Raw genomic sequence first — 23,154 nt, forward strand, 5'->3', positions numbered from 1 at the left:
CATTAAAGCATGAGGGAGCTGCTGTGTTTCAGAATTTTTTACTTATTCCCTTTCCTGTATAAGATCCATTGCTGAATGAGATTATTCTAGTGACTCACAGGGCATTTGGAGCAGGTTCTTCCCTGGCTACTATCTCCTATGTACTGCCAGGCATTACAGAGCAGTCTGAGATATGGTTGGTATGAAAGACACAAGAGAAAATAAGGTGGTTGTATTGTATTGGGATTACATCACATACAGCTGCATTTTGTTACTGACTGAGAGGAGTCCCTGATTTACGTATTTTAAAAAGAGTTTGCAGAACTTCAAGAATAAAGCCAACCTAACACTGAAGTTATTTATTGTAATTTTATTATCTCCATTTGATACTCCTATTTATAACTTCAGATCACAAAATGCGTGCAGTCTGCAAAAATCTAACATGTTACATCTCTTTTAGCATTGTAGTTTGGGTTGTAGCACTGCCTCACATGTCACTCAGAGAAGTGAAAAGCATGTCACAAACTAGATTTTCAGCCATGACAAGCCCCCAGGCTGTGGCATGCCTTTATTGAAAAACCTAAGTCTGACATGCCTTTAATTTCACTGAGATGCGCGTTAAAAATTGTATAATACTCACGTTTTGTATAACAAGTTTATTCTCTCTTACTCTTAGCATCTGTGATATCGTAACACAGTTTCATGAAGAGTGGTTACTAAACATTAACTCTATATGAGAAATGCTTCTTTCACTTGGATACAACCTATCTTGCAAAACAAAGAACGAACTTACTCTTTTAAGACTTGATTCAATACAGCCCTTTACCAGCCCATTTGGAATACACACACTTAATATTCAGTGTGGTCTTAAGCCACTTCACTTAATCAGAGCCTAAGAGAAAGACCAGTATAAACAGTTTGAAAGCCTCAGGGGAAATATTTTTCAGAAATAAAATATGAAATTCAGCTATTCTGCCCCCGATATTTTTAAGTACCTGTATTAAGAAGTAGAGAAAGAATATTCTACATTTTTCAAATATTTGTTTACACATTACATACTCCCTGGATTTACAGCGGAGAAATATGCAGTTTGACATTTGTAAATGGGCAACAGTTAGGATCTTCTGTCTTTATTTTATAATTTTTATGGAGTTTTTTCTAATACTGCTCTTTTTTAGCACTCATCATTGCATAAGCCTTTTACCAATTTACCAGTTCATCAAAATGCTTGTCTAAAATCCCCTGAATGTGTAAGGCAGGTAATATGATTATGAGGATACACATAAAGTGCATCATCCACTTTCCTGTGGAAATACTGTATAGATTTATTTAAATCAGAAATACAATACTTATGTTTAAATACATACTAAATAATAAGTTGCACAAGAAAATCAATATTCTAGGTGCTTAGCTGCATCTTTACTTGCCTGAACATGTTTAACAGCTGACATTTACTCACTGATGCACCATACAAATATAGAAATCGAAGGTGCCCAGATCTTAAAAACCCCAAATGCCCAAATATAAAAACCAGATCTGAAAAGAAATAATTGGTGATGTAGTTACAACATTTTCCCTCCTTTCTTCCTTCCATGTATATGCTATTTGCAGTAACAGCTACAGAAATTTATGAGCCCAATTACTCAGATGCCACTTCTTCGCTTTTAAGGGAAAGTATGCTTAATATTCATGATCCCTAACACTTACTTATCCAAATGTTTTCTGAACTACATCTACAGGGACTTCTGTTCCCTCTGCCACAGCTTTTCCTGCAGCTGGGATGTGTGCTAGAAGTGCTCTGGACCAGGTTCCCTCCCCTCCCTCACTGGTTAGGGGCTGCCTCAAAGTGGGGAAACGGCCCTTGCTGTGTCCCTCTGGACTTAAGAGCTGTGCTGTGGAAAACAGACCTAAAGCAGAGGAAAAGCTTAATTTGTTCTACTGCACTGTTAGGAAATACCCACTAAAGGATGTCTTTCTTCCCATAAACTTTCACCTTACTTTTTGCAAGAGGGAAAATTTGACATTAACATGCACAGGTCAGAAACATCAGGCTGAAAACTGAGCATTGCATCTTTTCTAGAAAACTAATGTGGTCCTTTGGCCTCTATAAAATAACCTGCATCATCAACATGGAAACTAACAGAAAACATCATCTAGAGACAAAGACAACCAGATTTCTGCAGAGCCACAGTCTTTGCATTCAAAGAATAAGCTATAGGATAAATCCCATTAAAATGAGTAGCTTTAAAATCACACAAAAATTCACAAATCAATAAACAACTTCAGAGTTTACAATGGAAAAGTCCTTACAATGGCTTTGTGATGCTGCTGAGGTCTACACACAACTCACAACAATCAGTATGTTACCCAGGATTTAATGCTGTGTGGGTTTGTTTTTCATTCATCCAAAGGAAAGGGACCAACAAACAATTTTTCCTCATCTGTATGTGTAGCTTGACTGATTTACTTCTAGATGCAATTTAACTGATCTATGTATTGCTCCCTGAAGCAATTTATATTTTTAATCCCCTATCAAATTTTGTGGTGTCATAATTGCTTTTTTTAAACTTTTGCCTTGCTTCTATATCAATGAAACTGTCACAATGGAGAGGAAATTGTGTAGCCACACACCAGGAAAAGGTTTTCATTTAAAAATAAATAAACAAATAAATAAATAAATAAATAAATAAATAAATTACAAGATAGATATTTTGGGTCTCAAATGCCAAGCTTCAGGGTCATTCATAACAAAAGCACCAATAACAAAATTTCTGAGATGTGACTGTGATCTTAGAAAACTCAGAGTTAAGAAAGTCTAACACTTCCAACTAGAAAATATCATTGCAGCCTCTTTCAGAGATGCTCACATGCTTCTCTGGTACACAGCAAACATCTGAGTTCAGCAGAATAAGAGCCTCCAGGCTACAAAAGTTTACCTCCGTCTCACAGAATTCACATTCAGCTGAGATGTGCATTTCTGATCACTCTTTTTCTCCTCTTTGTAACTCCTGAAGAACATTTTAACTCCTCAAGAACATTTTAACTCCTCAAGAACATTTTAACCGAAGTATCTCAATATGAACATGCTGAGGCTGTAGCCCCACAGTCACCAGACAGATGCAGCACCATCACCACACTGCATCAGAAAGCAAGTCGAGTAGTGGCATGCAGGACTGGAAAGCCAGGTGAGGCAAAACTTTCATTCCTGAGGCTCCACAAATGATTCAACAAGCTATTCCCTACTAGAGGTACTGTGTGGAGCAGGACCCTGTCCTTCACCAAGGGTAGCTGAGGTAGGGAGGGAAAATTGCCAGGCTCTCTGCTGCTGCCTCTCACTCCTGGGACAATATTCTTTGCAGTGTCTAGCTGTGGTTTTTAGCTCTGTATATTTTGCAGCACTCATAATGATGACTGCTTATGCACAACATCACTCCACTTACATGCTCAAACACAACTGAACCGCTGTCTAATTCAGCAGCTAGAATGAATGAGGCAGAATTGAAATTGCACAGGCAGAAGAATTTCACCAGAAGTTTTTGGGGCACAATTTACAAGGTATAAAAGGGGCAGAAATTACAAGGTATAAAATAATCCATAACTGTGTTTTTCAAAGTTTTCCAATTAGAGGGTTGGCTCCTATATAGCTAATTTATGTCTACTCATAATAGATTTGACAAAAAAAGTATGCCAAACCATCACAGATGGAAAACCACTGTAGTTTTTGCTGATTTTGAAATACAGTATGTGGCCAGCTCTTTCCTCAAATCATTCTCTATAATCCCTTGATTTGTGTTGATTTACTCTGGAAAATTCTTCAGTTTGTCAGTATTACAATGACACTCAGAATTTTAGATGCCACCATGCAGCACGTAGAGTGTTCCCTGTAGTGACAAGGAAACATCAGCCCTGGACAGCTTTATTTACATGATCTATGATATTGTTCAACTGTGAGTTCAATCTTTGGATTTAAGTTATGTTGTTTTGGTTAGAGCTGGGTTGTTTTCATCTAATTTACCTGTTATTACACTTACTGATACTGCATGGGGACGTGACACAGAAACTGTGCAGGTTATGCTCAGGGTGAGGAGTCACTCAACCAAAAGGCTTGATCACACATAAGCGAGAGAGCTGGGTACAGCTTTGCTTATCTTAGTCGCATACACAAGATCTAACGTTGTCAAAGCAGTCCAGCAAGTTCTTGGACGAGAGGTAGAAAGACTTGTTAGGAGAGACAATAAGGTTTTATCAAGTTTTGTCTAGATGTTGGAGGCTGGATATATAGAAATATACTGTTAAAAGTATCAACAACACAGAGATGTGTGAACTTCTTTTTAGACCATGCTCTAAAAGAACAATCTGATCCCTGACAGTGGTTAGTAGGCATGGTTATCATTTTGGTGCATTTGAGGTCATTACAAACCACAAAACTGGGAAAATTATTGCCACACAGAGAGCTTCAACAAGTGAAGTATGATGGGTCTAGATTTGATTAAAACTGTTTATAACAAAATGAGAGAACAGCCTGCTTCTTGTCCGGTGTTTTGGGTTCACACGCTGACAACCTCAGCTGTCATTTTGGACCAGATATAAAGTGGGTGATAATGCAGAAGGCAGAATCCTGGCATTATTTTTCTAAAACTTACAGAACAGAAATACTCACAAATTGTTCAAATGAGGTCATTGGGGGGAAAAAAAAAAAAAAAGAAAAAAAAGGCAGCCTACTTTACTTTGAGAAGTGCTGCCTTTGGCTGCTGCCTGTTTTGCCATGGCAGCTCTGAAGCTGGGACTCAGCACAAGTAGAGCATGTTGTCCTAGACTGAAGGGGCTCCAGCAAAGGCCTTGCTGCACTTTCTGCCTTCTCACCTTCCACAAGTTTCTTCATGTGAAGAACTCCAAGGGGGAAGTCCTACCATGCCTTATACTCTACTGAAGTGCAAGATCTTTGTTGTGTTATGAAATCTTAAAAAAGAACACTATCATAACATTTTTCTAGCAGAGGCTAGATAATTCAAAAACCATCCTCACAAACACCAGCAGCTGAGGCAACAACCTGCTATGAGAAGATGGTGGGGAGAAGAGCAGAAGGGGACAAATACAGAAGTCCTAAAAGCCGACTCCAAAAATACTAGAAAAGTATTTGAAAATGTACTATGCATTTGTCTACAATAAATGCCATTATAATACTTTAATTTTCCTCTATTTCACTAAAATGCTTGCAGGATCCATGAATCCTATTTGCAACTGGAGCACCTCTCCAAGGAAGAAAACTAGTTCATCACAGAAATCATGACTGCCAGAGAAGAGGAGCAGTGATGTATGAAAATATAATCCATTGAACATCAGACCTGACAACCTCAGAGCATCTCCAGGCTAAGTCACTAATAACACCATTTTTAACATTACAGGTGGATTCACACTCAGTGAAATGCTATATTCAGGTTAACGAATATTTTTGCCTTGAACTGTCATAAAGATTAACAACAGCAGAAAGTTAATTGGTGAAGCCAAAATCTCAAAAGTACTGCATTATGAACAGAGAATTACAATACAGTTTTAGAAGTTTAAATTTTTTTGTTGGCCAGAAAGTAAAAATGTCACATTGCAAAATATTCTCCAAGGGAAAATTTTGCTCTTAGGTGCACACAAAAATTCCCCATCAGGCTAAATTCTAACTCTTGTAACATCAATGTGTGTCACTTTCACTGAAGACAGAAAAGAGTCCTTTTAAAAGCTTTTTAAAATTGCCCACTGATGGGGTAACATAGATGAAAACAGAACATAAATTAAAATTTGCCATGCAGCTATTCAGCAATGGAGAGAAGTAGTCCAATTAACCGAAATCAAGATATCTTTGTAAATGTGACACAAAAAATTGTCATAAAATGCATTTCTTTTATCTTTTTTCTTAGGGTATCCAAATCAGTGATGTAAAGGATAAAAATAAAGCAGATTAGAACTAATATTATAGTTCATAATTTATTTCCTAAATGAACCTGCTTTAAAATTTTGGCATATTTAGAAATATGTTTATCATTTATGTGCTTTAATCATACGTTAAACTCTCAACATTTAAAGCAAAACAGATGTTGAGAAGATTTTAGAGTAGTATAACAGGTCTTCAAAGAATAGTAGAAAACATATTCTTAAGATTGTCACAAACTGGTTTATGAATAGCCTTCCTATTGCTTCAACCTTCATAATATTATCTGTACACTCTCTGAGATTTCTCCTTTATCTTTTTTCCATATGACTATTTCATATTCCCAAATATCTGATACTCAGTTAAGAATTACACTTTTGTGCCAAAAGAATATATATAATGAGCACAACTGATCACTAAAATATTCATCATTTCTTTGATTTACATGATCTGCAGTAGAAGTTGCAGCCTTTTATAGGCATCAGTAGATGCTACTTTTTAAATTGCTACTCCACCACACTATTTCAATCGCTCACAGTTATTTGACAACTGAGTCATGTAATTCTACATAGTACACTATCTAGAGGCATTCTCCAAATGTGCTTGAACAAGCTTTTATGTCTAATCATTCATTGCTAACTTACAGCACTCTTAAGATATATTCATTAATTCTAGAAAGCATTTCCGAAGAGTTGTTTTCTAAATTTTCTGTGAGCAAAAAGGATTTTAGAATAACATTTTGAGTTACATTCACAAGTTATTTATTAAATCAGTTTGCTAGGTAAGGACCTCCCCCTGCTCACGTTAAAAGAGATTTTCCACTGATTTAGACAGGAACAGGCTCAAACCAGTAAAATCTTACTATACTTTGCCTGTACAGTGAAATAATAATAAAATGCAATGTCTAATAAAAGAAGTGAGAACAATAATAATAAAATTTTGCATCTTTATGGCATCTATTGTCCCAGAAGACTCCCAGTGTAAAGCTAGTAAATAAAAACTTCCTTATCCATCTGAAATCTCAGTGAGTTTTAGGTACACTGAGTGGAATTACCAGAGCTGGAACTATCCCAAGGCAGCAGAGTTAACATCTGTTCCCATGGAAAATAAAACAAGAACTGTAATACCCTCCAGCACTCAGGAATTCACTTTTATATAATTTCTAAAATATGTTATCTCTAAAATCATAGTGTTTTTTAACTCTAGATTCATGACTGAAAGTCATTCACATCTCAGACTTGAAGCTAACTCAGGTACTTCTGCAGTGCTCTCTTCTAGGAGGGAAATGGGATAAATCAGAGGAAGGTCTGAGGAACGAGTTTGCAGACTAAGGCTGATGCAGGATAACTAATCTTGCTGCTCCGACCGCTGTTCATACCGAAAGAATATGCTACAACCGAAGGCTGTACTGTTTGATGAGTTTCATCCCCAGCCACTGGGCAGCTGAGGTCTTGGATGTATCCATGGAAGATGTCTTTGCTTGTCATTTCAAATGGAGACATAGCAGATAGAAGCAGTAGCATTCCTAAATTTGCCATACACTTTTTTTTCTCCTCTCAGTGACACAAAAGCAGGAATAACTGTACCGCTGAAAAACACTGTCAGTCTGGAAGGTCCATAATTCATAGATTTTTGCCTATATGTCATTGCATAAACACTTACACAGCCCATCTAGTAAACACATGGCCCATACATATATGTCTGTATCTGGACATATTTTTATGGAATAAATATGATGTGTTAGTGATCTGCTCTTCAACAAGGACAGTAAAATCAGTTTCAAGAAAAGCACAGTCAGGTGAGAAGATGTTCATTAAACTCTATGCACTATTAAACAGATCAGAACAAGAACAAGAGGCACCAGAGACTGGAAACCCAGAGCTGCTCAGTGATGCAGATTATATGAAAGCCTTCTAGGAAATCTTTTCCTTTCCCATTATATTCTCCTAAATACATCCTGACCTGCCATCTTCTTTTCCAGACTCATTGTTGTTAAAAAAGGTGTGTGGCAGGTAGGGACATAGCTATGGATTTAATTCCTCTCCCAGGGCCTCCCCATCCGGATGCCAGACCCTCCTGACTCTTTGTCTGTCTTCTCTGCACCCAAGACATTTCTCTCTTGGGGAAGGCGCAGTCTTCCTTTACAGGCAATAATACTTGAAAGGGGCTTGAAATAATTTTAACCTGTGGTCTGTACTCATAGCACTCAAGACAGTTGTTTGCTAGGCTACTGTATTAATTGACACATTATGCACTATCACAGCTACCAAGAACTCCATCAAGTCCCAGGGCAATTAAAGCACCTGAGACTCTCTCTTCTCCACCATGCTTCACTCCCCTTCTGCACCTCCCTTAACAGCAATGTTCTCCTCCTTCTTTGGGAGGTTACAGCTGCAGTTTCAGTGACAGAAATGGCTCAATTTCACAAAGAGAAAAGTAGAAATTTGCAACATTGTGAACACCACACACCTTGCACCACATTGGATTATAATTGCAGGAGATACTTTGTCAAAACAGTTCTTATAGCATTTATCGCAAATCCTTAACTCTTTTCCACCAGACTTGTATATAGAGAACAGAGACATGTTGTGCATATTCTCTTGCTGATGTGAGATCATTACCAGACATCCACACTGATGTGTCATCTGCCTTTGATCATAAGATACTGACATAGTTTGAAACCACAGTATAGGTGGATGGAGCTACTCCAGGTTTCGTATTAATTTTCAGAGATGACATTTCATTGAAACACTTACTGTAAGAGGATCACTTCTCCATAACTGTCTGTAAGATTTTATCCTATCACCCTTTTTCAATAAGCACTTGAACAACATTTCCTATCTCTTGTCAAACAGAACTTGGTGAAGCAAGGCACAGGGCTTCACTGCAATGAAAGAAGGTACATAACATTTTTCTTTCTTTTTCTATTATGTGCTGGAGGGGTGGCAAAGGAACACCTTACCTACCCAGTATTTCTGTCTAAATAGAACACAAAAGGACATCTAACCACCAGGAAAAAACAATCTCCTACTTGTGCAAGAAACACCAGAACCTGTAGTTGGTTGTCCAGCATGTATAGGCTGTCCCCTCTTTCAGTATCTTTTTTTTTTTTTAATAGCCCTCTATACCAATCTCAGATAAAACCAACTGGCAGAGGAAGAAACTGTTTTGAAAAGTCTCTTTAAAACCACTGATACCCTCTTCCAGCTTAACTGCTGATCTGGAGCAGGACAGAGTTTCCAAATTTGGTAAATTTTATTTTTTCTTTAGTCTTTCATTATTAAACTTCAAAGAATACAGAAAAGAAAAACAGAACAAAAGAAAACAAAACAAAACAAAACAAAAAAGTGGATTGGAAGCAGGCAGCTACAAAACAAAGCACACTTCAGGAAAAACACTGTGGTGGAACTACTGAAATGTGCTTTGTTTCTTCAGAAGCCTGAAGGAGAACCGCCCGATGAAGCACAAACCTGCACCACCACTTAGCCAACAAAATCACTTTCACTAGAGCTTTGTTTCTTTATTATTTGTAGGGACTTCCACTCTTTGTACCCAAAGTAGCAACAAAGCAGCTTTTAGGGCATATTATCTATTATGTTAAACACTGGCTAGATACAGACAAAATTAAATATAGAGCAGAGGAAGCTAAGAGATCTTAGAAAATGTTTCACTAGCTTTTCTGTAAATGTATGTATGTTGTTCATTTATTGTCATCAAATATCCACCTATTAGAATGACAGATGCAGTAATAAGTGTTCTACCACTTCAGACTAAAGCCTTTTTTATTTTTCACCTACTATATCTATTAAATCATCAACTGCTGATTAGCTTGAGGGCTAATCTTGAAATGTCACAGTTAACCTCAGTTCTCACTTTAAAAAGTTAGGATTTCCTTCTGTATGCATTTTTACATTGCTGGCAGATGAAAACATTTGCACTGAATTTTCCTAATGAGCAAACATTATTCACGACTCTATGCAAACTCGCTGATGGCTTACTTTAGCAGCTCTCTATTTTGAGGAGTCTCCTAAATGAATTGGCCATATAGAGAGCAAATTATTTCACCAAGGCTGTACTGCTCTCAGTTGCTCATCTGAGTTGGATAATGCACTGGAAGTCGGGAGGGAGTAAGGAAGTATGAGTTTCACCATGTTTATCTCCACTGGGCGAAGCTCAGATTCAAGGTTCAGGAACACCAAAGAGAGATGTAGGAGGTCTTGCACACAGACAGACCCCAAGTATTTTTCTTTCTTGTGCTACACAAGAAACCCTGTAACAGGAAGCAAGTTCTGAAAAATCAAAAGGAAACACAAGGCATTAAGTTCAAAGTGGTTCACACTTGTAACCCACAGGGTCAGGTGTGGAAAAAAATGAGATCTGCCAACAGTCAGGTGGGGCTGTGAGCACATGCATGTGTGTGTAGACATACATACATATCTATATATAGATTCCTGACTACACACTTTACTAGCTTATTGAACTCCCTCAAATCACCCAATTATGGATGCAAATGCAAATTTTTAAATGCTGAAAATTAAACCCAAATAAAATTTGATGGAACATTCAAAAGCATTTCTCAGGGAGGCCTATCTTTATAGTGTTCGGTATTCCGCTGCACACTAAACCTCCCCCCCGCCCCTTTATAAAATTAAATGTACTTTTAAAGCACTATTCGAGATTAACAAGAAGTTACTTTATTAAAATTTCTGCCCTCCCCTCAATAATTTTACTATCTGCCCTACTTCAGCCATGCCAACAAAGAAAATTTGACTCCATGTATAAATAGCTTTTGAGGCTTAATTCAGAACTGTTTGTGAAAAGCTAACTGCACTGATCAATGTGACTCCAGAAATGTTTGTTAGACCCCCTTATTAAGCATAAGTTCATTCTGCTGAAGTCCATACTAATTTCACCTGATTCTCCGCCAAAGACTGACGTATTCCTTAATTTAACAGTCTTAGGGTATGTTATTTCGCCAGGATGACATGAAATAAATACTTTCTCCCTGTTCCTATTCTGATTCTAACACCTCCTATGTTTCTGAGATGCCTCTACAGCACAGCAACTACTGAAGCCTGGAAAGTGGAGGTAAGCTACTGAAATCAATCTTCAGAAATAATCAGCATCAAAATACAAAATGAACTTCATCTCAATAAGCATTTTTCCAGTTATGAAACATGACTGGATCCATTCAAATGCAGGATGCCAGGGACAGACTTGAAAGCTATTTCATGGCTGTGGTTTCAATTGTGCAGCAGCTACTGTGATGGAATTTTATCCTACTGTGCCACAGTCTCTGGCTGACATAAAAGGAAAGACAACACTGTATTTCATTTTCTCTCTCCTCTACTGTAATTCTTTTTCCATTACACACAAATAATAGAAGACCATGAGGATGAAAAATAAATTAACAATTCTGAAGCCTGATTTATAATCACAGATAATAGCAATAAACTTAAGCAGCAGAATACCTTACTGAAACAGTTACAGGACTTCAAGCACATCAGTGACAAAGGTGAAATGATTAGAAAACTAGAGGCAAGCATTTTCAAGAATAATATCATGCTTTGCATAAAAAATAAATTAAAAATTATCTCCAACATGCACTGGTTTTTTCCCACCACTTGGCTACCCCATGGAAACAATACAGACTTTTACCATACTGAGAACAAATGTGGTATGTAATATCTTTCGAAATGTAACCAAATTTTTTTTGCTAACAAATATAAACATTTTTGTAGTTGTAAGGTACTATGTAACCATCCATAGCCTTTACAAAGAAAAAACCAAGGCAAAAATGACTAAAATGAAAAATTACCATTTTCTAGATGGATTTTGATTCAGTATGCACTAAATATGACTCGGTATCCTGAGAAGCCCTCCTGAAAGACAGCACTAATTCTTCACTAATTATCAAGCTTCCAAGTTATACTAAGGTAGTATTACACAAAATGAAGTTAGACTTTTTCTTCTTCTTTTTTTTTTTTTTTTAACCTTTAGGCAAACAGTCTCGCTTTAGGAGAGTTATTCTAGCTCTGTGGAAAATTCTCTTTGTCTTTCACGCATACATGATAGGCATATTATAGGTAGTATGCTATAAACCACTGTATAATTGATATGTAGATATATAGATATTCCAGGGGTATATTTTGTTTCCCATCGCTTTATCACTCTGTACTGATTCAAAGTAGTAACACTTCAACAGAGACCTCAATAGATTCTCCAACTCTAAATTACTTCCATTTGCTCTACCAACTATATAAGGGGACTCCTCAGGCATCTAAACTGCGTCAAAAGAAATTCTGTGAGTACTTCTTTTCTTATCTTTCATTTTCTGACACTTAGGTTATCAGAAAGAATGTGTACTATTTGAGAAGAGGGATATATTTAGCAAGGAAACAGGCATGTGGCAGTTTATAAACCATTAGGGTGGCAGGGTTGCATTCGGTTTAAAAAACTGGCTTTATCTGGATTAAGAAAAGTGGAAAAAATTGTCCAAAATCCTTTAAGAGATTCTTTTGTTTCAATAACTGTCCCATTAAAAAATCAGTAAGTGCTCTGATAAGCAAGGAATTAAAAAAATGTAAACCATGAAAGCCAAGCTAGTCCCAAATCAAAAGGATTCCTGTCCTGAAAGCTGGTCGTTGCAGATGGACCATTCTAACCACACAATGCCTTACTCGATTTGAAAACGGCCAACATCAGGGGATCCGACTGCAGAATTAGGACAGTCAGATTAACAAAACTGTAGGAACATCCCTGCAGGTCTTTTGTTTGTTCATATCACATTTCTCCTCACAAAGTTCTTTTGTACCTGTAAAACAGTATCCATTTTACCTCTGAAAAAGTGTAGCAGATAACTATATTACTGTTTTCTGATAAAACACCAAATATATGTTTCCCTGCTCTATATTCAAAATGCACAAGAGAATTATATCATAATCAACATGACTATAAGTCAGATAAGCATGAAGGAAAAATAACAGAAGGATCCATTTTGCTAAGAGGAAAAAATCCAGAAAAAGAGCAGAACCTTCAGGAATGTTTAAGGAATAGCTATAATTTTCTTTCCAATAGATTTCTGACAGTTGAATTACAATAAGTAACATCTATGTTCTGAGTTTCTGATGCACAAAAAGAGGATTAATCCTGCCAAGCCTTTGGGCAATAGCCTAAATTGTTTTCTAAATGTTGTCTCCTAGAAAAAAAAATCAGAAAAAAGAACAGAAAACTGAAAGAATGACATTCTGTGTAATCAGGAACCAGCACACTTCACTCCCAGCAAGTCTTTTCAAAATTGTTTTTAAAATTCCACATAAAACACCACTCAACAGTGATTATATTTTTTGTGGGTTACTATAAATCATTTCAAAAATAATTAAAATTGGGTAAAGGGTTTTATTATTTGTGACATGACAGTGTTTCTGATATCATATTCAGAGAAAGCATAAAGAAAGATGCCTCTTCTTAATAGATCTTGCATTTTTGGATTATTGTCTACAGCTTATTGTCTACCTTCTCCTCTTACCTAATAATTAAAAACATATTTTACTATATTATTGGATGAGTTTTCGAAGCTTGATCAGATTTAGTCCTTCCTTTTATTTATTTATTTTTTTTTTCAGAAACTAGTTTTATATTTGGCAAGGATAGTCTAGAATAAATGAATGACCTTTTCCTGTTTAGAATAAGTTTTTAAAAAGAAATTGTAAATATTTTATAGTAAAATAGTTTTCCTGGAAAAAATATTAAAATGAGATTTGGCACTCCAAGACCTAAAACTTATGTTCCAGTGAAAGTTTTAAATTAGGTCACAAATGACAGGAATTTATTAGACTGAAGAATAAAAAGTTTAAAAATATTTCTGGTAAGAATCAATCTATTCCTTCAACTTCCTGAACATTTCAATGCAAAACTTTTGATATCTGCTATAAATCTGCTATCTATCTGCTATCTATCTTCTTCCTCTTCACACTGTCTGGAAAAACTTGAGTATTGTTTGTCCTAAGAAGTTGTAGCTGCTATAGATTGTCTTCTTTCCATATCTTTCTGATTAAAATGTTTTTGTGAATGTATTATAGGAACAAGAAGCATGATCCTTGCAAATACCAGATTTGGGCTGTGCATTGTCATGATGACTTGGTAGACCAATCTTAAAGAGAAACATTTTACAAAGCACTTCAGACAAGCACTAAATGCAGTGAATAATCATGCAGTAATTTCTTTAAAAACCATTATGCCTTAGGGAATAAAGTAAGTAAACACGTCTGAATATGGTTGGTGAAACTTTGATTCATTCCCTCCCTAAAGGGATGCAGTTCACATGTGCGGTTTTGCTGGTGTCTCTGAAACTAATAAAAAAGAGCCTTCTTCATTTTAGAGGTTTAGGGTTTTTTTGGGGGGGAGCAAGCAGTGAAGGGCAATTAAGCAGTGCTAATGAAATGTATCAATTTTGCCATAATCAGCTGTCAAGACTAAACAGCAGGCAAAAAGCTAAGATGGGGAAAGAAAAAAAAAAAGGAGCTACATAGCAATATACGATTTCATCCACATTGAGAGATACTGTACTTGGAATAAGTCAGGACAGAGATGTCTGAGTCCCTGCAGAGTCTGGTTTATAGCTGCTACTGCCTGTAAGTTTTATCAAAGATCCAGTCCTACTATGGATGCAATGGGATACCCCATAACTGCACAATTCCTTTACTGAAACCTTCAGTCAAATTCAGTGTAAAAATAAAGCAAAATTCATATTGTACAGGCAACTAGATTCTAGTATTGTCTTGCCATATGATTGTTTTTTACTTAGAAATCCTAAACTAGTTTCAATAGTGCTGTGATACAAAACATAGGCTTCTTCAGCAATTAACAAGGACACCAAAAAGTTGAGCCTGCACTCGTTGTTGATGTCTATACATAGGCATTTCCTCCTTGAACCAATTTGTGACATGTATGACAACCTTAGTTCTGCTATTTCAACATGTTTTGAGGTTAACTGATATCCAAGACAATTTAAATTAACTTGGGGATAGACTCTGACAAGCTGCTGCACAGTGGCAGAAATAATGCCAACTTTCTGCATGCTCTGTCTGCAAGGAGGTGCAAGGAGGCGCAAGGAGGCACTGCCTCTGTTCACTGCTAAAATACACATTTCTTCAAAACTCTGATTTCCTTATCTAGTCACGTTGCAGGCCAAGTACACTGCTTAATGAAGCATGTTCCAGTAGGTTCCTTGTTTGCTGCTACAGGAAACTGTGAAGACCAGGCTCCCTGAAATGGAGTTTGTTCGCCTCTCTTGGTGAAGAAGTATGGCTCTGCACACTCCTGAACACATATGTGCCATTGACTTCTGACTGATGTTGCCTCAAATACAATTGAATAATTAAGAAGCTTTAGGGCCACACTCCTATTGCCCATTTTACTCTGCTAAAAACAGGAAGCAATGTCAATAAATTAAAAAAAAAAAATTACTATGAATTTGCAAGGGTGCAATTGAAAACAGAATAAGGTTATTACTATATGTGACCAGTTCTTCTTAAGTCATAGTCAACATGCTTTGTTCTTGACTGTGAAATAATACAAATTATAAATAAACTTAAGTGGCAACTGAAGTATGTTGTAAGAATGTCTAGGATGTACAGCACTGGAGTTGGAGACATTAGTGTACTATAACCTATCACCAAAAATAAATGAATGAGGGAAATAGAAGGTATTTTCAGATCACATTCCAGCTACTCCTCAACTGCTACAACAGTCGCTTAAAAGGTCACTGCAGCTTGCAACACTTGTGGTTCCCTTGAGACCACTCTGAGTTGTTAATTCATATTACATCCGTGCTTATAAATCTGATAACTGAGCAATTGTAGAGTGTCATCACTTGGCATCAGAAGACAGGTAATGAGCAGGAGTCGCAAGGCAACAACATTAATTTTTAAGACAAAGTAGAACTGTGGAAGCTCTGAAGATATAAGAAATACACAAGTGTGTTTCTTTTCCAAGAGTATTTAAAATTTAATGCTTGCTTCAGCTATTGACATAAAATCACAAGCCTCCTCCACCCCACAAGTATCTGTTTAGGACTTACCGTTACTCCAAAGAAGTTGGTTTCATTCATAGCATCCAGAAAAATTTTCCCAAGTTTGTGATTTGTATAGTTAAAATCTTCAATTTTTTGGTGCTTGTTGGTGGCATTCAGATACTTCATTGCCCTCTGTAGGGTCTTGGCAATCACCCATATTCCATCATAGGCATAACCATGAAATTTGCTGGATTGCCCATCACCACGCTTAGCATTGTATTCCTTTTCATATTGCTGTGGAGTCTGCAGAGGAGGAAAACGTCAGTTTTCCATCAATACTTTACATTTTACAGATTTATGTAAAAACCTACACCTCAAACTGCACCCTCTGATTTAGAGACTTGACTAATACAGAAAAGGCCACCAAAACAGACGACACCAAGTTGGGAGGGAGTGTTGATCTGCTTGAGGGTAGGAAGGCTCTGCAGAGGGATCTGGACAGGCTGGATCGATGGGCCGAGGCCAATTGTATGAGGTTCAACAAGGCCAAGTGCTGGGTTCTGCACTTTGGCCACAACAACCCCAGGCAACGCTACAGGCTTGGGGACGAGTGGCTGGAAAGCTCCCCCGCAGAAAAGGACCTGGGGGTGTTGATCGACAGCTGGCTGAATATGAGCCAGCAGTGTGCCCAGGTGGCCAAGAAGGCCAACGGCATACTGGCCTGTATCAGAAATGGTGTGGCCAGCAGGAGCAGGGAGGTGATCATGCCTCTGTACTCGGCGCTGGTGAGGCCACACCTCGAATACTGTGTTCAGTTTTGGGCCCCTCACTACAAGAAGGACATTGAGGTGCTGGAGCGTGTCCAGAGAAGGGCGACGAAGCTGGTGAGGGGTCTGGAACACAAGTCTTATGAGGAGCGGCTGAGGGAGCTGGGGTTGTTTAGCCTGGAGAAGAGGAGGCTGAGGGGAGACCTTATCGCTCTCTACAACTACCTGAAGGGGCGTTGCAGAGAGGTGGGTGTTGGTCTCTTCTCCCAAGTGACTAGTGACAGGACTAGAGGAAATGGCCTCAAGTTGCGCCAGGGGAGGTTCAGGCTAGATATTAGGAAAAAGTTCTTTACCGAGAGAGTAGTGAAACATTGGAATAGGCTGCCCAGGGAGGTGGTAGAGTCACCCTCCCTGGAGGTATTCAAGGAGCGTGTGGATGTGGCATTGTGGGATGCAGCTTGATGGACATGGTGCTGTGTGGTGTTGGGTGGGTTGGTTTTTGGTGTGTTGTGCCTTGTTCTTGTTGTGTGGTGGTTGGCTTGCGTGGGTTGTTTGTGGGGTTTTTTTTTGTTTTTGGTTTTTTTTTGTTTTTTTTTTTTTTTTTTCAGGTTGGACTTGATGATCTTACAGGTCTTTTCCAACCGTAGTTATTCTGTGATTCTGTGATTCGGTGATAAAAACTAAAATTCCAAAAGCATGTGCGGCCTGAATTACAAGACTGATGGTGAAACTGGGAGGGAGACCTAGGAGACAGAGAGACCGAAAAGCATTTTTTCTGCTTCTGTGTATGAAGGACAACTTGCTGTATTTTGCTTTTGTATAAAAGGCTTCAGTTCAACCAAAGTTACCAGCATACTGGTGAGCAGTAATACTAGAACAGAGAGTAAGTCTGTATCCTTGCAAATTAGTGGTCTGATAACACCTTATAGGATAATGCAAATCAAATAACCTTTACTTGAGCAACTATTTGCTTAATATGAAATTATCTGAGTGGCAATTTGTCTCTGTCTTACAAGTTTACTATGCTCTTCATGGTGTGCTATCTTATGATGACTTGTCTTTTTGTAAAGTTGCCTTTCGTGCTTACTCAGCAAGGCATGAAAGACAGATGAAAGAAAGATGAAAAGCAGCAAAATCAGGCATGTTTATTTATTGGCCAGAGTTTGCATGAATTTGTTCTGTGATAAAATGTTATGTACTTTATGGAAATACCACATATTTGCATATTTAAAACAAGTCCCACCCCCCACTCCCTAGTTCTGAGAGGCACAAATCACCAATGAAATTAGCCATTTGCAGAATTACGTTTAAACAAAAAAGTTTTCTGTTTCTGTGCTCAACTATTTAACTTGACATGACACAGCACATGATACTGCAGACTATAATTCAAGCTTTACTGTACATTTAACTGCAATGTTCTTACAGGCGGAACAGGACAGATTTGAGGCAAGGGACTTTACTGTTTCCTTACCCTGCAGAGAATTGGAATTGATTTCTAAATATTTAAAAATTGCAAACCAGTGGAAAGATGAGACTAACCATGATGACTGCCAGCTCTCTTTGCAGAACCCTTTAGCTTCACCCCCCTCCTTGGTGCTTTGCTGTGTCAAGACACTGGTGAGACAACTGATGGATAATAAAATAGTTGGAGGAAAAATACTAACCCGTCCTGATATGGTCTTTATCATTTTTGAGCTGAGAGGCTCAAAATCGACTCCAATATAACCTTCCATGGCGGCAAGAAGATTTTTGCTGAGACATTGTGAGGAATTAATCCAGGATTCCCACCAAAGGTTTTCATACCACCCTGGAATAATCCACTGATATTTGCTGCCATACATTTCTTCATCATAAGCCTACAAAGAAAGAAAAATGGGAAAGCTAATAGACATTGTAATAGACATATTGAACATAAAAGTAATAGTTTCTGTTCATGTTTTTTCCATTACTAATGAAATTATGGGGTAATTGAAGGATACACAAGTATTTTGAACAGTTTAGAATAATTACTTGCTAATAATGAAGATTCTTTTCTTGAAGATTCCTGTCTTTAAAATTCAGGTCACAAGAAATGAATTTACTAAAACCTGTTTTGCTTTCAATAGACCATTTATTCAAATCCAGGATCCCATTAAATCACAATGTTGCAAATATGAATGATGTGACTGTGCTAAAACGGAGACCACAGGGACGTTAAGTAAGCAGTTTCTTCTGAGGACCATGACTCAACAGTAAATTGATAAAGCAAGCAAATCTCAGTGATTTCTTCTTTTCAAGCAAGAAATTTCTTCAGGTGATACTCTATATTGTTTGAATACTGAATACAGCCCAATGTACTCCAAGATACTGAGATGATGGTTATCTCATCTCCTTTCAATACATAGCAGATACATATAAGAGGAAACAGAAATACTTTATTAGTCATGCACATATGCTGTTGTGCCTAAAAGCTGATCTATTCACAAGAGATATTCTATTTCATTGTGAAGAGTGTTCTAGGATAAAATTAGCAAATTTTATCTCAGATGTTTCTCTCACTGTCCTGTAACTAGATATTTTTCTTTTGACATTTGAGTCAGACTCCATTTCAAAACAGCAGGTTTCATGCTTCTTTGGCTTCTTATAAAAGCAATACTGGAGATACAAGACATAAGGTAAAAATTCCAATTTTTAGAAATACATGGTGCAACCTTAGAGCTCTTAACTGGAAAACTACATCTTCACAGAAAATGTTACAGAAGGAGGATATTGTGAGAATGCAGACAGGACATATTAGTCATTCAGAACACAACTGTTTTGAAAATTATCCCAAAGATCATACCAAAAGCCTATCAGATAAATAAAGATGAAAAGCAAAAAATATGAAATAGGACAGCCTCCTAAATACGTTAATACCCAAATTAAAATTGGGCTTTAGATCTGTGAAGTCTATTATAATGGTGCCAATTCAGTTCATAAATGTATTGTGCACAAAGCAGATTTGTTTGGCCCCTGGTTGCAGGAGCTTTTGTTCAGCCAAAATCAAATTTCATGCATTTGTATTAATGATGCTTGAAAGCGTTCCTGTCTGAAACCCAGTGTCTTGCATCTCATGTCTTACTTATTCCACAATCCACATAAACCATCTTCCTCTTGCTCATTAATTCTACCCTTCCAGAAACACAACTGCTTTAGCCCTCCTGCCCATCTCCACTCCTGTTACAGCTACGGCAACACTGCATCCCAGGTCCACCTGTGAGGAAAACAGCGATCCCACCCTGCAATATTTCCTGATATCTAAGAGAGTTTCATTACATAATTAGGTCATTCAAGACCTTTCAGTGATATAGTGTCTTTTATTTGACAGTTCTCAAATCACTGAGGACAAAAATTGTCACACAGTAGTGCTTTTAGAGAAGGACAATCTTCTGTAGCTTCCCCTGCTCTATACAGTATCGAATTGCATGTTGCAAGAAAGTATTGGCTGTAAACTATTCTGAAATTGGAGCTGTTGGAAATTTTCTGTTTGTATAAGCACTTGGGCCTGTTTCCTGCATAATCTGTAAATGTCCTGGGATATGGGCTGAAAATGGAAAGTTTCAAAATACCCAGAAATTCCATCCTGGAAACAAGGGATAATTCCCAACAAGATTGCACTGAAATGTACACAATCCTGCAAGAATTTGGCTAAAAAAAACTCCAAACACTTTAAGAGCTGGCAGCTCTTCATTCAAGATCTGGTGGAATGATAGGGCTTGAAGGGTAGTCTGGGGGAGGCAAAAGAAGGAACAAAATCACCTCGTCCAAAGCTGAGCACCATGACCATGCAGCCATTTTTCTAGTGACAGCACAGTTGTTAGTGTTCAGGCATTTCAGCGTTTGGGTTCCAGAAGATACATTTCAAAATAATGCTTTTTGCCACCATTTCCTCCCTGTTGATTCTGTTAAATGGAGAGGATTTTGATGCTTAAAAGATGCATTTCCTTGAAATAAGTGGATCTTTCTTGAACTGTTTGAATGCACACAGACCAATTCTTACTGGTTTTAATTTCTCAAAGGAAGATTTGTTGGCACACAACAGCAAGGCAAAGAAGGTTTACAAGTACTTTGTACCATCAGAACAGCGTAAAGTAGTTGTATGTCTTCCCTAATCTTTCCTGCATGCCCTATCTAGCCTGCAAAGTCCAGAATTGCTATCAAGCAGCCAGGAAACTGTCCTGGACATTTTCTGCCCTTGTGAGACTGAATTTTTAATTTTTTTTTTTTAAACTTTTCATTCTTGTTTGAATCCATAAAGAGATGCTTATTTACAACAAAGAAATTTCTGTAAGAGATCTTTCTATGTGTAATAAACAATTACTAGCAGTTTGTGGAAATGGGCCTGCAAAACCTTACCCCCATTGAATTTCCATCATGTTTCCATCACATCAGCATGGACACATCCTATATCCCACCCCTACAAGAATGCCTGTAGACTTCTGAATTGCAATGAACCTCCATGTTTTTCTCATTAAAAATCAATAGTGCCTTTAATTCCAAATCAGAGACTCAGCAGTAAAAGTCTATCAGCTCAAGGATAAGAGGGTACAGTCCTTTTGTATCAACTGTGCTGATTAAGCCTGACTTTAGTTATTATTAAATGTTTACTAAAAGAGCCACCTAAAACTCATGCAGTGACCTATGCATAATAGTAATCTTCTTTAATTGTCTGCAGACAGATAATTGTATCAGCCAGGCGTCAGTCTTGATGTGTGTATGGTTGTACTGCATTATCTCCATGGCTTAAAGATAATATGTTGTAAAAATTCCCACTAACAATTTTTTTAAAATAAAATTTTCTGCAGAACTGCAGTTTTCATTGGGAAGATGCAATGTCATGTTAATCCAATTTCAAATGAAAAAAGACGATGTCTATCCAGCACAGTTGACCATTCTGATTGTTGAAGTGTTAAATTTTGAGCAAAATACCCTAATTTCTATTCCATGAAAAAAATCACATTCATCCCACTGAGGTAAAAACAATATTAGAAAGCTAGCTAAGATTTCCCATAGAATTAAAATTGCTAACTGCTTTTGACACTAGTGTTAAATGAATAGCTAAACTTATTTAAATCACTGTAGGAAACTACTGCTAACATTCACTTTGACTTGAATTAGTCCTGTCATGTTTTTAAAGTTTGCCACTGAATTAGACTACCTTTTAGTCCATTTATCTGTATGTCCTCTGCTTCTTTGTGTGTGTGTGTGTGTGTGTGTGTTCAGGGCGGAGGGGGACGAAATAGTCAGGCAAAATGAAAATGAGCATATAAACTCCAATGGATGTCCTGAGGCAACCTCACAGCATATGACTGTTGAATCCAGACTGAGCCAGACTTTAAAGATTTTCCCACATACATAAACAATTAGCAAATAGTATTCGTGTTAGAACCACAATCAGAAAAAAAATCCCATCATGCACTAGTACAATAGCACCTTCCATTAACAAGCCCAAAGCCTTTCTCCGGCTGACACCAGCCACCCTGCAAAATATATCAGGGAATCACAAGTGAAACCTGTCTGAAGATACACCTGGGGAAGGGGATTAAAAAACTTGACATATCTAAATTATTGTGCTCTTCGACACATAGCTGTAGGAGTGCATGAGTCAACAATATATTTTATGACTAATAACAAGCTTACTGACATATTGTAGCGCATTAATATATAAATGACCTACTTTGAACTGCCCTCTCCTGCGTTCAGTCTCCTGCTGAAACTCTCATATAAATACTTTTATACAAGCCTAAATACATGATCTCTCAGATTTCTCCAGGCTCCAGAAAGATCTACCTTATTATTTTTGACACTAATGCACTTCAGAAGCAGCTATCACTCTTTAAACTTCTCTGAGTTATACACGCTTCCCATGTTCATACCAAACTGTTGCCGCAGAAAGCTGCACTGGGCGTTTGTGTGAAAGAGACATCCCCCACCTGAAATCCTTCAGACTAGAGCAGTGCGACAGGAAGACAACCTGCCCCTCCGAGGACTGCTAGGATTTCCTCAGTGGCCTCACAGGCACATGGACTTGGGAAAGAATTGTAGAAGAAGGCAACTAGATGCTAAGGGCAGCGGCATAAGCGGGGACAATCACTTGTCTAACGTTGGGTTGGAAGACAGTTCTGACTGGGACCCCTCAGCTGGGGAAACACAGTCCAACCACAAGAGATCTGAGGAGGAGCTGGGCTGCAGAAGGACCATTCTTTCTTCCAAGAATGGAAAAATAGGAGATTATCTCTGTCAATCCAATTTAAATGCCGGAACGAAAAGATCTATATACAAAGACCGAACAGAGATGAAAAGAATGAAAAAGAAAATAATGCTTTTCATTTCCTTTTGGATGCAAACAGATTTTATTCCTTCCAAATATACTCTACAATCTCCTTTCCAAATTTTGCAAGCAACTGGGACAGCTGCTGATTTAGAGCCAACATGTAGTTGAGGCACATGTAGCA

General features: G+C 37.6%; 1 protein-coding gene across 1 annotated transcript in view; it reads right to left on the bottom strand.

The window, feature by feature from the left end:
* Positions 1 to 23,154, bottom strand: part of GABBR2 (gamma-aminobutyric acid type B receptor subunit 2) — a 506,706-nt gene that overhangs the window by 240,765 nt on the left and 242,787 nt on the right. Inside the window, exons 6-7 of the mRNA XM_059815457.1 lie at positions 18,346 to 18,537; positions 15,981 to 16,217 (exon numbers count right to left, since the gene is read on the bottom strand). Of these exons, the coding sequence (XP_059671440.1) occupies positions 15,981 to 16,217; positions 18,346 to 18,537 (429 nt within the window). The remainder of the gene's footprint in view (positions 1 to 15,980; positions 16,218 to 18,345; positions 18,538 to 23,154) is intronic.

The sequence above is a fragment of the Gavia stellata genome, chromosome 3 (assembly GCF_030936135.1).
Source record: "Gavia stellata isolate bGavSte3 chromosome 3, bGavSte3.hap2, whole genome shotgun sequence".
In the NCBI taxonomy this organism is placed as follows: Eukaryota; Metazoa; Chordata; class Aves; order Gaviiformes; family Gaviidae; genus Gavia; species Gavia stellata.